The sequence below is a fragment of the Scyliorhinus canicula genome, chromosome 10 (genome assembly GCF_902713615.1).
Source record: "Scyliorhinus canicula chromosome 10, sScyCan1.1, whole genome shotgun sequence".
In the NCBI taxonomy this organism is placed as follows: domain Eukaryota; kingdom Metazoa; phylum Chordata; class Chondrichthyes; order Carcharhiniformes; family Scyliorhinidae; genus Scyliorhinus; species Scyliorhinus canicula.
The window spans coordinates 144876698-144893197 of record NC_052155.1 but is presented as its reverse complement, the minus strand read 5'-3'; the positions used below and the strand labels follow the sequence as shown (position 1 = coordinate 144893197).

The following is a 16500-nucleotide window of genomic DNA, read 5'->3' as shown; positions in this document are numbered from 1 at the left end:
CACTGTGCTATTGTGTCAAAACTCCACAAATATCCCCATTTTCAATGACAAGGCTGAAGCATTTGCAACCATCTTCAGCCAGAAGTACCAAGTGAGCAATCCATCTCAGCCATGCCCAAGGTCTGCACCATCACAGACGTCAGTCTCAACTCATTCCACATTATGGGCGGAATCTAATGGGAAAGAAACAGAGTCCCATGTCGAGTGAGTTTAGCTGGGTGTTTCACGGCGTTGGCAGCACCGAGAAAGACCCCACCATCTAACAGAACTTATTTCAGGGCATCAGCGGGGAACACAGAATCTCCATCCAGCAATCTCCTGCAGGTTACCATTCACCAGAAACCAAATTGGACCTGCTATAGTAATGCTGTGGCTACACAAGTAGGCCAGAGGCTGGAAATTCTGGAGTGAGTAACTCGCCTCCTGACTTCCCAAAGCCTGATCACCATTTACAAGGCTCAAGTGAGACGGAACACTCTCCATTTTCCTGGATGAGTGCAGCACCAGCAGCACTCAAAACAATGGACACCATCCAGGACAAACCTCTAGGTTGGTCCCCATCATTTGAAAGTGTACTTTTTTATAAATGAGCACTGGAGAAAGAGTAAATAAATGAATTGCAAAGATAATCAGTACCCAGAAAGATGCAGCTATTGAGAGAGACTGAAGAGACTGGGGCTCCTCAGGAAAAAAGGCTGAGAGGTGACCTGAGTTCCTCCAAAATAGGAATGTGTTTTATCGGTTAGACAAAGAGAAGTTGTTTCATTTGTAGATGAATGTAAAAGTATAGAACCCCAACAGTGCAGCAGGAGGCCATTTGGCCCATTAAATGTGGGAAGAGCACACTACCTAAGCCCAAGCCTCCCACCCTATCACCGTAACCTGGCAATCCCATCTAACCTAGTGGACACTAAGGGGTAATTGATCATGGCCAATCCACCTAACCTGCACACTTTTGGACTGTGGGAGGAAACCGGAGCACCTGGAGGAAACCCACGCAGACACTGGGAGAACGTGCAGACTCCGCACAGACAGCCACCCGAGACTGGAATTGAGCCCAGGTCCCTGGTGCTGCGAGGCAGCAGTGCTAACCACTGTGCCACCGTGCTCCCCCTGGAATGTAGATGGTAATAATAATAACCTTTATTGTCGCAAGTGAGCTCACATTCACACTGCAATGAAGTGACAGTGAAAAGCCCCTAGTCGCCACAGTCCGGCGCCTGTTCAGATACACCGCGGGAGAATTCAGAATGTCCAAATTACCTAACAGCACGTCTTTTGGGACTTGTGGGAGGAAACCGGAGCACCCGGAAGAAACCCGCGCAGACACAGGAGAACGTGACCCAAGAGACAGTGACCCAAGCTGGAATCGAACCTGGGCTCTGGAGCTGTGAAGCCACAGTGCTAACCACTGTGCAACTGTGCCGCCAGGACAGGAAGTCAGGACAAGAAGGAAAATCTTTCCTCTTAATGTCTTGGCAGATATTGGCCTCAGTCTCATGGCTCATCTTTTTTTATTTGTTTATGGGGCATTGGCAGCGCAGGCTGGGTCAGCATTTATTACTCAACCTTAATTGCCCATCCTTAATTGCCTTTGAGGGGGCAGTTAAGAGTCAACTACATGTGGGTCAGGAGTCACATGCAGGCCAGACCATGTAAGGATGGCAGATTTACTTCCCTAAAGGACATTCGTGAACCAGATGGGTTTATATGACAATCGACAATGGTTTCATGGTCATCATCAGACTTTTCATTCCAGATTTTTACTGAGTTCAAATTTCACCATCTGCAGTATTTGGTATTTGAACCCAGGTCCCCAGAGCATTACCCTGGGTTTTTGGTTTACTAGTCCAGTGATAATACCACTATGCCACCGGCTCCCCTCAACCTCATTAGAGTCAATGTGGGATGTCCTGAGTATTTCAATAAAAAACATGCTACATTAATTTGGTGCTGTTTTGTTATTATGTTCAATATATTTATCAATAGTCTTTGGATATTTGTAAATGCTCTTCATATGTAACAAACAATATATAAATTGAACATAATAATGTTTCTTTTATGTCTCAGGTCCAGAGCTTTGACGAAGATAGTTGTCCAAGAATGGCTGCCAACAAAATATTTTTAGGTCAGTGTATGTTTTAGTCACAAGATCTACAAGGTTGAATGTTGGAAGAAAAAACAATCATACTAGAATGTTTTAAATTTTCTAATATTTAATCACAGAGTTTTTTCCACACATTCATATTCCTTTCCGATAGCATTTTCATGTTTGAGGGCATGTCAGCATTTCTTTGCGTTTAATCTTCTTTACACCAACAGCTATGCTTTCATAGCTGTGAAAATGACATGCCAATGTGTTTTATGCTTATCTCTCTCCTAAGGTTTACTTCCCCATTGTAATAACCCCCACCGGACCCACGGGGATGACCCGATTGATCTACCTATGGGATTGTGGAATACGAGCTCCACGCTGAGGATTGAAGGTCCAACCGCAGAGCTCGATAAAATCCACCGATAAAGTCAGCCAGGAAGGGATCTGGCATCTTTGGCAGGTCCCGGCTGGGACTGGTTGTACTCTCCGCCGCTTTGCGGCCTTTCATTTATATTGGAAAAAACAAATTGGCTTTAAAGCTTTTTGGGACTCCTGTGATTGTAATACTGGCGATGAGGCAAAAAAAACCAGAACTACATGCGGCGCTGCTGGACATCCAGACAGTGACTGAATCGGGCTTAAGAGAAACAAGGTTAGAACCAATTTTAAAACGCCACTCCTCAGGAGGTTCGATGCTTTTGATGCGAGTGTAGAAGACTGGGCACAGTACGCTGAGAGAATGTGTTACCTTTTTTAGGGCAAACACCATAATAGAGGATGACCACGACTTCCGGTGTCGGCGATGACGTAGGAAGCCGCACATTTGGGAGCTCCCGTTTTAAACGGACTTTTCGGTTCTTTATAGAGCCCAAAACGGAAATTTTTCGACGTCTCCCGGTGGGAGAAGGTGTGCTGATCGAATTTCCCCGCAGTCCATGACTCGAACTCGGAGTGGAAAGGGGGAAAAAACGGCAGCAGCTCCCCAGAAAAAACGGGGGAAGGAATCCAAGATGGCGGCTGGCAGAGCTCCAGAGGAGTGGAAGCCATGGGCCCTGGAGCAACAAGCTGCTCTCCTGCGCTGTTTTGCAGACTTCAAGGCTGAGGTACTGAGCTCTCTGCAGGAAACAAACAGAAGGCTCTCGGAGATTCAGATGACCCAGGGTGCTGCCATCAAGGAGTTGCAGATGCAGGCCACTGAATGAGAGGAGGAGACCGGGATCCTCGTGAGTAAGGTGGAGGGACATGAGGCACTCCACAAGAAGTGGCAGGAACGCTTCGAGGAGCTTGATCACCGCATGAGGCGGAAAAATCTGCGGATCTTGGGCCTTGTGGAGGGGCTGGAGGGGTCGGACCTGACAACCTACGTGGCTACGATGCTGAACTCGCTAGTGGGGGCCATGTCTTTCCATCTGCCCTTGGAGCTGGAGGGAGCACACAGAGTACTGGCCAGGAGGCCTAAGGAGAATGAACCCCGCGTGCGGTGCTGGTGAGGTTCCACCGGTTCGGTGATCGGGAGTGTGTGCTGCGCTGGGCTAAGAAGGTGAAGAGCAGCAATTGGGAGAATGGGGTAGTACGGATCTATCAGGATTGGAGTGCAGAGGTGGCTAAGCGGCGGTCCGGATTTAATCGGACGAAAGAGGTGCTTTACAGGAAAAAGATAAAGTTCGGAATGTTGCAGCCCGCGCGCCTGTGGGTAACTTATTCGGACCGGCGTTATTATTTCGATTCCCCGGAGGAGGAGTGGGCCTTCGTGCAGACGGAGAAACTGGACTTGAACTAGGGGTTGGGGGTTGCGGGGTCGGTTGTAATATTTTAGTGCTGGATTCTGCTGTTGCTGTGTTCTCTTTTTTTTGTACTTTTGCAATTTTGATATGGTTATTTATGGGGGCGTTGTTCTGTTATTTTTTTTGCTGTGGGGCATTGTTTGAGTTTTGTATCTTGCGGGGAGGGTTGGGGGGTTTGTTGTATTCTATGTCGGTTGGGGGTATGGAGTGGGGCTGGTATTTGGGAGCTGCGTCAGAAGGGTGTGGTGGGGCAGTGTGAAAGCACGGGCTTTCCTCTGGTTTCCCACGCTGCGGGGCTGGGGTGTGGAGACGGGGGGAGGCGGGGCCTTAACTGGTTCTTCCCCGCGCTGGAGCGGTGCCTGGAGGAGGGATAGATTGGGGGATGATCCCACTTTGGGAGGGGTCGGGTTATTGGCCGGAGTTTCCGGGGTCAGCAGAAGTTAGCTGACCCACGGAAGTACAATGGAGGGCGGTTCACGGCTAGGAGGGTTCCTAGCCTGGGGGGGAAAGGAGGGGGGAAAGGAGGGGGGGAAGGGGAATACCGGGTTGCTGCTGGTAGGGTCAGGAAGGGGCTGGGGGGACAGAGGTGAGGTGTTGTTGCTGTGGGGACTGGGTCGGGCAGGGGGTGCTGGCCTGGGGCGGGCAGTCGATGGGCTATGGCTAGTCGACGGGGGAGGGGGGTGGGACGCCCTCTGATTCGGTTGGTCACTTGCAATATGAGAGGATTGAATGGGCCGGTGAAGCGGTCGAGGGTACTTGCTCATCTGAAGGGGCTAAAGGCAGATGTGGCAATGCTGCAGGAGACCCACCTGAAGGTGGTGGACCAGGTCCGTCTGAGGAAGGGATGGGTGGGGCAGGTTTTCCACTCTGGATTGGATGTGAAGAACCGAGGAGTGGCGATTCTGGTGGGGAAAAATGTGTCGCTTGAGGCATCGGAGGTGGTGGCGGATAAGGGGGGTAGGTATGGGGGACGGGGGGGGGGACGGGGAGGGGGGGGGGGACGGGGGACGGGGACGGGGGACGGGGGACGGGGGACGGGGGACGGGGGGGGGGGACTGGGGGGGGGGGGGACTTCAATACGGTGTTGGATCCTTCACTGGATCGGTCCAGCTCTAGGACGGGTAGGTGGTCGGCGGCGGCCAAGGTACTGCGAGGGTTTATGGACCAGGTGGGTGGGGTGGATCCATGGAGGTTTGTGAGGCCGAGAGCACGCAAGTACTCTTTCTTCTCCCACGTACATAGGGTCTACTCTCGGATAGACTTCTTCGTGGTGAGTAGAGGACTGATTCCGAGAGTGGAGGAGGCTGAGTATTCGGCCATTGCAATCTCCGACCACGCTCCGCATTGGATAGAGTTGGAGATGAGGGAGGTGCGGAACCAGCGCCCGTTGTGGCGGTTGGATGTGGGGTTGTTGGCGGAGGAGGAGGTGTGTAGGAGGGTCCGGGCAAGTATTGAGGGGTACCTCAAGGTGAATGATACGGGGGAGGTTCAGGTGGGGGTGGTCTGGGAAGCCCTGAAGGCAGTGATTCGTGGGGAGCTGATATCCATCCGGACACACAGGGAGAGGAGTGAGAGGGATAGACTGGTGGGAAAGATGCTGGAGGTAGACAGGAGGTACGCAGAGGCACCAGAGGAGGGACTGTTGGGGGAGAGGCGCAGCCTGCAGGCTAAATTTGATTTGCTGACCACTAGAAAGGCAGAGGCACAGTGGAGGAAGGCACAAGGGGCAGTGTATGAACATGGTGAAAAGGCGAGTAGGATGCTGGCTCATCAGCTCCGCAAGCGGGATGCGGCTAAGGAAATTGCTGGAGTGAGAGACAAGAGTGGGAATGTGGTGCGGAAGGGGGTAGAGGTGAATGAGGTCTTCAAGGACTTTTACGGGGAACTGTACCGGTCGGAGCCAACGGGGGAGTGGAGGGGAATGGAGAGGTTCCTCGACGGGCTTTCTTTCCCGAAGGTGCAGGAGGAGCAGGTGGAGGGGTTGGGTGCGCCGATTGAGCTGGAGGAGCTAGTTAAGGGGATCGGGCAAATGCAGTCAGGGAAGGCACCGGGGCCGGATGGGTTCCCGGTGGAATTTTATAAAACGTTTGTGGACCTAGTGGGCCCCTTGCTGGTGCGGACACTTAATGAAGCGTGGGAAGGGGGGACTTTGCCCCCGACGATGTCGCGGGCGCTGATCTCGTTAATTTTAAAGAGGGACAAGGGCCCCCAGCAGTGTGGTTCATACAGGCCCATATCTCTCCTCAATGTAGATGCCAAGGTGCTGGCAAAAATCCTGGCCACCAGGATAGAGGACTGTGTGCCAGGGGTTGTGCACGAGGACCAGACAGGTTTTGTGAAGGAATGGCAGCTGAACACGAATGTTCGGAGATTGTTGAATGTCATCATGATGCCGGCGATTGAGGGGGAGGCAGAGATAGTGGTGACGCTGGATGCGGAGAAGGCCTTCGATAAAGTGGAGTGGGGGTACTTATGGGAGGTGTTGGGGAGGTTTGGATTTGGTGAAGGGTTCATTAGATGGGTAAGGCTGCTATATGAGGCCCCGATGGCGTGCGTGGCCACGAATGGGAGGAGGTCGGAGTACTTCCGGCTTTACCGAGGGACCAGGCAGGGTTGCCCCCTGTCCCCCTTGTTGTTTGCATTGGCAATCAAGCCACTGGCGATGGCATTGAGGGATTCAGAGAGGTGGAGAGGTTTGGTGTGAGGTGGGGAGGAACATAGGGTGTCGTTGTATGCCGATGACCTGTTACTGTATGTGGCGGACCCGGTGGGAGGGATGCCGGGGGTGATGGAGCTGCTAGCTGAGTTTGGGATCTTTTCAGGTTATAAACTAAATTTAGGCACGAGTGAGGTGTTTGTGGTGCACCCTGGAGACCAGGAGGAAGGAATTGGTAGGCTCCCGCTTAGGCGGGCTGGGGAGAGCTTTAGGTACCTGGGGGTGCAGGTGGCCAGGGACTGGGGGACTCTTCACAAACATAATTTCACCAGACTTGTAGATCAGATGGACGAGGAGTTCAAGAGGTGGGACATGCTGCCATTGTCGTTGGGGGGGAGGGTGCAGTCCGTCAAAATGACGGTGCTTCCGAAGTTTTTGTTCCTCTTTTAGTGCCTGCACATCTTTATCCCCAGGGCCTTCTTTAGGAGAGTGACTAGCGGTATTTTGAGCTTTGTGTGGGCACATGGGACTCCGAGAGTGAGGAGGGTGTTCCTGGAGCGAGGAAGGGATGGAGGTGGGCTGGCGCTGCCCAACCTTCTGGGGTACTATTGGGCAGCCAATGTGTCAATGGTGCGTAAATGGGTGATGGTGGGGGGAGGGGCGGCGTGGAAAAGAATGGAGATGGTGTCATGTAGAGGTACGAGCCTGGGTGCCATGGTAACGGCGCCGTTGCCGCTCTCCCCTAAGAGGTTTACCACGGGCCCGGTGGTGGCGGCAACCCTAAGAATCTGGGGACAGTGGAGACGGCATAGGGGGAAACAGGGGGCTCGATGGAGGCTCCATTGGGTGGCAATCATCGGTTCATCCCAGGGAACACTGATGGGGGATTTAGGGGGTGGCAAAGGGAGGGCATCAGCAAATTGAGGGACCTGTTTATTGGCGGGAGGTTTGCGGGCCTGGGGGAGCTGGAAGATAAATTTGGGCTTCCCCAAGGGAACATGTTCAGATACTTGCAGGTAAAGGCGTTTGCTAGGCGACAGGTAGAGGGATTCCCTTTGCTGCCCTCGCGGGGGGCGATGGACAGAGTGCTTTCGGGCGTGTGGTTCGGAGAGGAGAAGGTGTCTGACATCTCTCAGGTAATGCAGGAGATGGAGGAGTCGTCAGTGGAGGAGCTGAAGGCTAAATGGGAGGAGGAAGTCGGGGAGCAGATAGAGGACGGGACTTGGGCGGATGCCTTGGAGAGAGTCAACTCTTCCTTCTCATGTGCGAGGCTTAGTCTCATCCAATTTAAGGTGCTGCACCGGGCCCACATGTCCGGGACTAGGATGAGTAGGTTCTTTGTGGGTGAGGACAGGTGCACCAGATGTTCGGGGAGTCCAGCGAACCACGCCCATATGTTCTGGGCATGCCCGGCACTGGAAGAATTCTGGAAGGGGGTGGCGGGGACGGTGCCGAGGGTGGTTGGATCCAGGGTCAAACCAGGGTGGGGACTCGCGATTTTTGGAGTTGCGGTAGAGCCGGGAGTGCAAGAGGCGAAAGAGGCCGGTGTCCTGGCCTTTGCGTCCCTAGTAGCCCGACGAAGGATCTTGCTACAGTGGAAGGATGGGAGGCCCCCAAGTGTGGAGACCTGGATCAGTGACATGGCAGGATTTATAAAATTGGAAAGGGTCAAATTTGCCCTGAGAGGATCAATACAAGGGTTCTATAAACGATGGCAGCTTTTTCTGGACTTCCTGGCTCAAAGATAGGTATCTTGGTCAATAGCAGCAGCAACCCGGGGAGGGGAGAGGGGGGGAGGGGGTGTAAGGGGGGAGGGGGTGTAAGGGGGGGTGTTCCTTAGTGTAGTTTCTTTTATGTAACTTAATATTGTGTTAATTTGCGTTGTTGTTAAAATGCTGTGTTGTTCATGGAGGTGGGGCGAATGTTTATGATTGCTAATATTATTGTTATTTTTGGTATTTTATTGTGGTTCGTTATTGTTGTATAACATAGAACATAGAACATAGAACGATACAGCGCAGTACAGGCCCTTCGGCCCTCGATGTTGCACCGACATGGAAAAAAAAAACTAAAGGCCATCTAACCTACACTATGCCCTTATCATCCATATGCTTATCCAATAAATTTTTAAATGCCCTCAATGTTGGCGAGTTCACTACTGTTGCAGGTAGGGCATTCCACGGCCTCACCACTCTTTGCGTAAAAAACCCACCTCTGACCTCTGTCCTATATCTATTACCCCTCAATTTAAGGCTATGTCCCCTCGTGCTAGCCACCTCCATCCGCGGGAGAAGGCTCTCGCTGTCCACCCTATCTAACCCTCTGATCATTTTGTATGCCTCTATTAAGTCACCTCTTAACCTTCTTCTCTCTAACGAAAACAACCTCAAGTCCATTAGCCTTTCCTCATAAGATTTTCCCTCCATACCAGGCAACATCCTGGTAAATCTCCTCTGCACCCGTTCCAAAGCTTCCACGTCCTTCCTATAATGAGGCGACCAGAACTGTACGCAATACTCCAAATGCGGCCGTACCAGAGTTTGGTACAGCTGCATCATGACCTCATGGCTCCGGAACTCAATCCCTCTACCAATAAAGGCCAACACACCATAGGCCTTCTTCACAACCCTATCAACCTGGGTGGCAACTTTCAGGGATCTATGTACATGGACACCGAGATCCCTCTGCTCATCCACACTACCAAGAATTTTACCATTAGCCAAATATTCCGCATTCCTGTTATTCTTTCCAAAGTGAATCACCTCACACTTCTCCACATTAAACTCCATTTGCCACGTCTCAGCCCAGCTCTGCAGCTTATCTATGTCCCTCTGTAACCTGCAACATCCTTCCGCACTGTCTACAACTCCACCGACTTTAGTGTCGTCTGCAAATTTACTCACCCATCCTTCTGCGCCCTCCTCTAGGTCATTTATAAAAATGACAAACAGCAACGGCCCCAGAACAGATCCTTGTGGTACGCCACTCGTAACTGAACTCCATTCTGAACATTTCCCATCAACTACCACTCTCTGTCTTCTTTCAACTAGCCAATTTCTGATCCACATCTCTAAATCACCCTCAATCCCCAGCCTCCGTATTTTCTGCAATAGCCGACCGTGGGGAACCTTATCAAACGCTTTACTGAAATCCATATACACCACATCAACTGCTCTACCCTCGTCTACCTGTTCAGTCACCTTCTCAAAGAACTCGATAAGGTTTGTGAGGCATGACCTACCCTTCACAAAACCATGCTGACTATCCCTAATCATATTATTCCTATCTAGATGATTATAAATCGTATCTTTTATAATCCTCTCCAAGACTTTACCCACCACAGACGTTAGGCTCACCGGCCTATAGTTACCGGGGTTATCTCTACTCCCCTTCTTGAACAAAGGGACCACATTTGCTATCCTCCAGTCCTCTGGCACTATTCCTGTAGCCAATGATGACCTAAAAATCAAAGCCAAAGGCTCAGCAATCTCTTCCCTGGCTTCCCAGAGAATCCTAGGATAAATCCCATCCGGCCCCGGGGACTTATCTATTTTCACCTTGTCCAGAATTGCCAACACTTCTTCCCTACGCACCTCAATGCCATCTATTCTAATAGCCTGGGTCTCAGCATTCTCCTCCACAATATTATCTTTTTCTTGAGTGAATACTGACGAAAAGTATTCATTTAGTATCTCGCTTATCTCCTCAGCCTCCACACACAACTTCCCACCACTGTCCTTGACTGGCCCTACTCTTACCCTAGTCATTCTTTTATTCCTGACATACCTATAGAAAGCTTTTGGGTTTTCCTTGATCCTACCTGCCAAAGACTTCTCATGTCCCCTCCTTGCTCGTCTCAGCTCTCTCTTTAGATCCTTCCTTGCTTCCTTGTAACTATCAAGCGCCCCAACTGAAACTTCACGCCTCATCTTCACATAGGCCTCCTTCTTCCTCTTAACAAGAGATTCCACTTCTTTGGTAAACCACGGTTCCCTCGCTCGACCCCTTCCTCCCTGCCTGACTGGTACGTACTTATCAAGAACATGCAATAGCTGTTCCTTGAACAAGCTCCACATATCCAGTGTGCCCAACCCTTGCAGCCTACTTCTCCAACCAACACATCCTAAGTCATGTCTAATGGCATCATAATTGCCCTTCCCCCAGCTATAACTCTTGCTCTGCGGGGTATACTTATCCCTTTCCATCACTAACGTAAAGGTCACCGAATTGTGGTCACTGTCTCCAAAGTGTTCACCTACCTCCAGATCTAACACCTGGCCTGGTTCATTACCCAAAACCAAATCCAAAGTGGCCTCACCTCTTGTTGGCCTGTCAACATATTGTGTCAGAAAACCCTCCTGCACACATTGTACAAAGAACGACCCATCCAATGTACTCGAATTATATCTTTTCCAGTCAATATTAGGAAAGTTAAAGTCTCCCATAACAACTACCCTGTTACTTTCGCTCTTTTCCAGAATCATCTTCGCCATCCTTTCCTCTACATCTCTAGAACTATTAGGTGGCCTATAGAAAACTCCCAACAGGGTGACCTCTCCTTTCCTGTTTCGAACCTCAGCCCATACTACCTCGGAAGAAGAGTCCCCATCTTGCATCCTTTCTACCACCGTAATACTGTCCTTGACTAGCAGCGCCACACCTCCCCCTCTTTTGCCCCCTTCTCTGACCTTACTAAAGCACCTAAACCCCGGAACCTGCAACAACCATTCCTGTCCCTGCTCTATCCATGTCTCTGAAATGGCCACAACATCGAAGTCCCAGGTACCAACCCATGCTGCCAGTTCCCCTACCTTATTTCGTATACTCCTGGCATTGAAATAGACACACTTCAAACCACAGACCTGAACACTGCCGCCCTCCTGCGAAGTCAAAACTGTGCTCCTGACCTCTCTACTCTCAATCTCCCGTACCCCAAAACTACAATCCAGGTTCCCATGCCCCTGCTGAATTAGTTTAAACCCCCCCAAAGAGTACTAACAAATCTCCCCCCCAGGATATTGGTGCCCCTCAGGTTCAGATGTAGACCATCCTGTCTATAGAGGTCCCACCTTCCCCAGAAAGAGCCCCAGTTATCCAGAAATCTGAATCCCTCCCGCCTGCACCATCCCTGTAGCCACGTGTTTAATTGCTCTCTCTCCCTATTCCTCATCTCACTATCACGTGGCACGGGCAACAACCCAGAGATAACAACTCTGTTTGTTCTCGCTCTGAGCTTCCATCCTAGCTCCCTAAAGGCCTGCCTGACATCCTTGTCCCCTTTCCTACCTATGTCGTTAGTGCCAATGTGGACTACGACTTGGGGCTGCTCCCCCTCCCCCTTAAGGACCCGGAAAACACGATCCGAGACATCACTTACCCTTGCACCTGGGAGGCAACATACCAAACGTGAGTCTCTCTCGCTCCCACAAAATCTCCTATCTGTGCCCCTGACTATTGAGTCCCCAATTACTAATGTTCTACTCCTTTCCCCCCTTCCCTTCTGAGCAACAGGGACAGACTCCGTGCCAGAGGCCCGTACCCCATGGCTTACCCCTGGTAAGTCGTCCCCCCCACAAGTATCCAAAACGGTATACTTGTTACTCAGGGGAACGACCGCAGGGGGTCCCTGCACTGACTGCTTCTTCCCAGTCCCTCTTACAGTTACCCATCTATCTCCAGTCTTTGGTGTAACTACTTCCCTGAAGCTCCTATCTATGACCCCCTCTGCCTCCCGAATGATCCGAAGTTCATCCAGCTCAAGCTCCAGGTCCCTAACACGGTTTTTGAGGAGCTGGAGTTGGGTGCACTTCCCACAGATGAAATCAGCAGGGACACTGACGGCGTCCCTCACCTCAAACATTCTGCAGGAGGAGCATTGTACTGCCTTCCCTGACATCCCCTCTAGATTAAAAAAAAACAAGAAAAAGAAAAAGAAAGGAAGAGCTTACCTGATATTACCTCAAACCCTGATCCCGCTGAAAGGTAAGCAAATTTAAAGGCACTCACTCACCTTCACGACAGGCCCCTGCTCCCGCTTCCCAACCACCGTGGGGTGGGGGGGTTGGTTAGAGGAGGAGGTTAATAAAAATAAAAATTATTTTTAAAAAAAATAGAGGATGACCACCAAGAAGATGATACTCTTGATCCCCTGTGGGGCCCCTACGTTTAGCATCATCAAAAGCCTGACCTATCTCATCCAAAACATTTGACAAATTGGTGGCTCTCGTGATGGACCACTATGACCCCAAACCATCCAAAGGTACCAGTTCAATACAACCGGAAGAACCCAGAGGAGTTAGTTACAGAGTTTTTGGCATGCCTACGCAAGCTGACTAAGCACGGGATTATGGGCCATCTCTGGGCTGGTTTAGCACACTAGGCTAAATCGCTGGCTTTTAAAGCAGACCAAGGCAGGCCAGTAGAACAGTTCAGTTCCCGTACCAGCCTCCCCGAACAGGTGCCGGAATGTGGCGACTAGGGGCTTTTCACAGTAACTTCATTGAAGCCTACTTGTGACAATAAGCGATTTTCCTTTTCCTTTCCTGAAGGATAACCATGCGTGCGGAGTCCACATCATGGTAACCCAGTGAAAGTTACTGGCTGAACCATCTTTGGACTTGAAAAGGGCCAAAAGAGATCTCACTCTCACATGAAAATGCAGTAAATGGAGCTCCCTGCTAGAAATGGAGGTGAATAGCATTGGACATTCAGGCAAACAGCACCCTCATAAGAAGAGAACCTGTGGGACCCAGCACTTGCCTGAGTAATGTCGGTGCCAGACTCTCCAGCTTGGTGAAACGTCTCCTCTGAACCCCAGATGAAGGGTTCACAGCGGTGCTGCACCTGTGGTCAGAAGAACTGTAGGGACCAGAAACGTCAACTCAGCCAACAAGCGGGCTGCTGAAGTCAGGGACACGCCTGCCAAGAGCTAGGGCTTTACACCTAGGGCATCTCGATGAGGACGAGTGCATGCAGTTAACATGCATTGCCTCATCAAGAATTGCCCTCATCAAAGTCACCGTCCAGGTTAATGAACACCCACTTGAAATGGAAATTGACACTGACACTGAGGGTGCGGCCTTGGTAGTAGGACTGCAGATGTAGCAGAAAGTCAGGACAGGAATCCAATGCCTGAATCTGTAGACACCGAGACACATCCGGCAACATACAGGGGAGAACCGTTGGTCATCACAGGACTGATAATGACTCCAATTGCCTATGGGCAGCAGTCCATCCGTTTGCCATTGAAAGTGCTACAAGGCCTGGACCCAGTCTGTTGGGCACAACTGGCAGCATGGTAGCATAGTGGTTAGCAATGTTGCTTCACAGCTCCAGGGTCCCAGATTCAATTCCAGGCTTGGGTCACTGTCTGTGCGGAGTCTGCACATTCTTCTGTGTCTGCGGTTCCTCCGGGTGCTCCGGTTTCCTCCCACAGTCTAAAGATGTGCATGTTAGGTGGATTGGCCATGCTAAATTTCCCTTAGTGTCCAAAAAAAGGTGTGGTGGGTTGCTGGATTATGGGGGTGGGGTGGAGGTGTGGCCTTAAGTGGGGTGTTCTTTCCAAGGTCCGGTGCAGACTCGATGTGCGGAATGGCTTCCTTCTGCACTGTAAATTCTATTAACTGGCTGCAGAAGCTCCACCTAGACTGGCAGCAGATTTTCAAGATGTGCACAAGGTCCCAGGGAAATACCCAGAAGATTTCCAGGGTGGCCTGAGAAAAATAAAGGGTGCTGTGGACAAAATCTACACAGATCCAGAAGCGCAACCAAACTATTTTAGGGCCCAGCCAGTTAGTTTTGCTTTATTGCTGAAGGTGGATGATGAGCTCAACCGACTGGAAAACCTTGGAACAATTCATCCTGTACTGTAGACAGAGTGGGCAGAGCCTGTACCCCTGGTGCTGAAGTGTGATAAAACTGTCCACCTATGTAGTGATCACACATTGATGGTGAACAAAGACTCGTTCGGGTGGGTACCTTACATGGAGGACATTCCTTTTCAAAACTTGGCATGAATTATGTATGCACCTCCAGCTAGCACTAGATGCGGCATCCAGAATGTTCGCCATCATCAATACCCATCTTTAAGAATATGCAAGGCTGCCATTTTGGGGTATCATCTACGTGTGTGATTTTTCAGAGAGTCATGGAAAGCATCCTGTAAGGGGTTCCAAGGAGGACAATTTAATTGGATGATGTCCTGATCACCGGAGACACTGAAAAGGAGCACCTGAACAACTTAAACATAGAACAGTACAGCACAGAACAGGCCCTTCGGCCCTCGATGTTGTGCCGAGCAATGATCACCCTACTTGAACCCACGTAACCCGTATACCCGTAACCCAACAATCCCCCCATTAACCTTACACTACGGGCAATTTAGCATGGCCAATCCACCTAACCCGCACATCTTTGGACTGTGGGAGGAAACCGGAGCACCCGGAGGAAACCCACGCACACACAGGGAGGACGTGCAGACTCCACACAGACAGTGACCCAGCCGGGAATCGAACCTGGGACCCTGGAGCTGTGAAGCATTGATGCTAACCACCATGCTACCGTGAGGTCCTCTGCCGGTTTTCTGACGCAGTCATCTGCCTAAAAAGGGACAAGTGCATTTGTTACTCAAAAGCAATCGAATACAAGGAAGGCTTGCGCCCAATGGAGGAGAAGGTGGGACCATCAAACAAACCCTGATGCCTGAGGATGCGACCGAACTACGGTTATTCTTAGGAATCGTAAACTCATCTGGAACTTGGCGACCATTCCAGCGCCACTGCATATATGACTAAAAAAACACCAGGGCTGGGCATGTAGGGTGCCGTAAGGAGAGGCATTTGCCGAGGTGGAGTGACAAATGTCGCTCTCAGGCCTGCTGACACATCATGACTTACCAACTCTTTGTTACATCCCATATGGAATTGGGGTGGTGCTATCCCACCAGATGGATGATGGGATAGAGAGGCATTGAAAACTTTGATCAATGAAAAGCGTAAAATGCTCAGATCACGAAGGAAGGGCTGGCCTTACTCTTTGCGGTGAATATGTTTATGGGTGGCATTTTACCATCATATCGGACCTCTTTTACTAATGAGGAATTCTCGCACTTCATGAAGTCGAATGGGGTAAAAACACATTCAGACTGCCCTGTACTACCCCTCTTCAAATGTCCTGGCAGAGCGGGTGACACAGACGTTTAAGAGCGGCATGAGGAAGCAGGCCACGGAATCCATGGAATCAAAGTTGGTGCAATTCCTATTCCACTATCGTACCACACCACCTATAAGGACCGAATGGCAGCAGCACAACTACTGATGGGCCGAAGGCTGAGGATCATCTTAACCTGACATTGGCAGGAAAATGAAGAGGAGACAGGACCTCCAGAAAGAATACCACAGCAGATGGACGTAGGACCGAGGGATTCGGCCAGGGCACACGGTATATGTCTCAAGGGGCAACATCCCCCAGAGACCCAGTCACAGAAATGCAAAAAGTGAAAGACTCCGGGTCCGACATGATGACACAGGTGTCCATAGTTTCGGATGACAGTTTCACCAGGGAGTGGTCACTGATGCTGCCCCCCAGACAATTGCCGCGGAAGTGACGCTCCCCAATGCATTACGTCCCGTCCCCCCCACACCCCCCTCCCCCTGACGACCCAGCCCTGCAACCACTGGAAGTGCTATCATGAAGGAAGGGAAGAAGGAGGCCCTCTCCACCCTCCACAACAGATAGGCGTGCGGACTTCGGGGGAGAGGGACGTTATAGTGCCCACGAGACCTATGGCGATGACCCGATTGAATTCCCCGTGACGCTCATGGTCCTGTTGCACTTTGGTCAGAAGGGCAGGGGATTGACGTGGACCAAAGGTCCTCCTTCCACTCCTTTCCTTCAACTTCACTCCTAGTGGTGTCTGGGATGTTTCGGGATGTGATAGTGCAATTAATTGTCCTTCAGTTGGGTAT

The 16500-nt window shown here is 50.9% G+C and overlaps 1 protein-coding gene across 1 annotated transcript in view; it reads left to right on the top strand.

The window, feature by feature from the left end:
* The window catches only part of itprid1 (ITPR interacting domain containing 1), a 269051-nt gene that overhangs the window by 153705 nt on the left and 98846 nt on the right, over nt 1–16500 (top strand). Inside the window, exon 10 of the mRNA XM_038809821.1 lies at nt 2071–2128. Within this exon, the coding sequence (XP_038665749.1) occupies nt 2071–2128 (58 nt within the window). The remainder of the gene's footprint in view (nt 1–2070; nt 2129–16500) is intronic.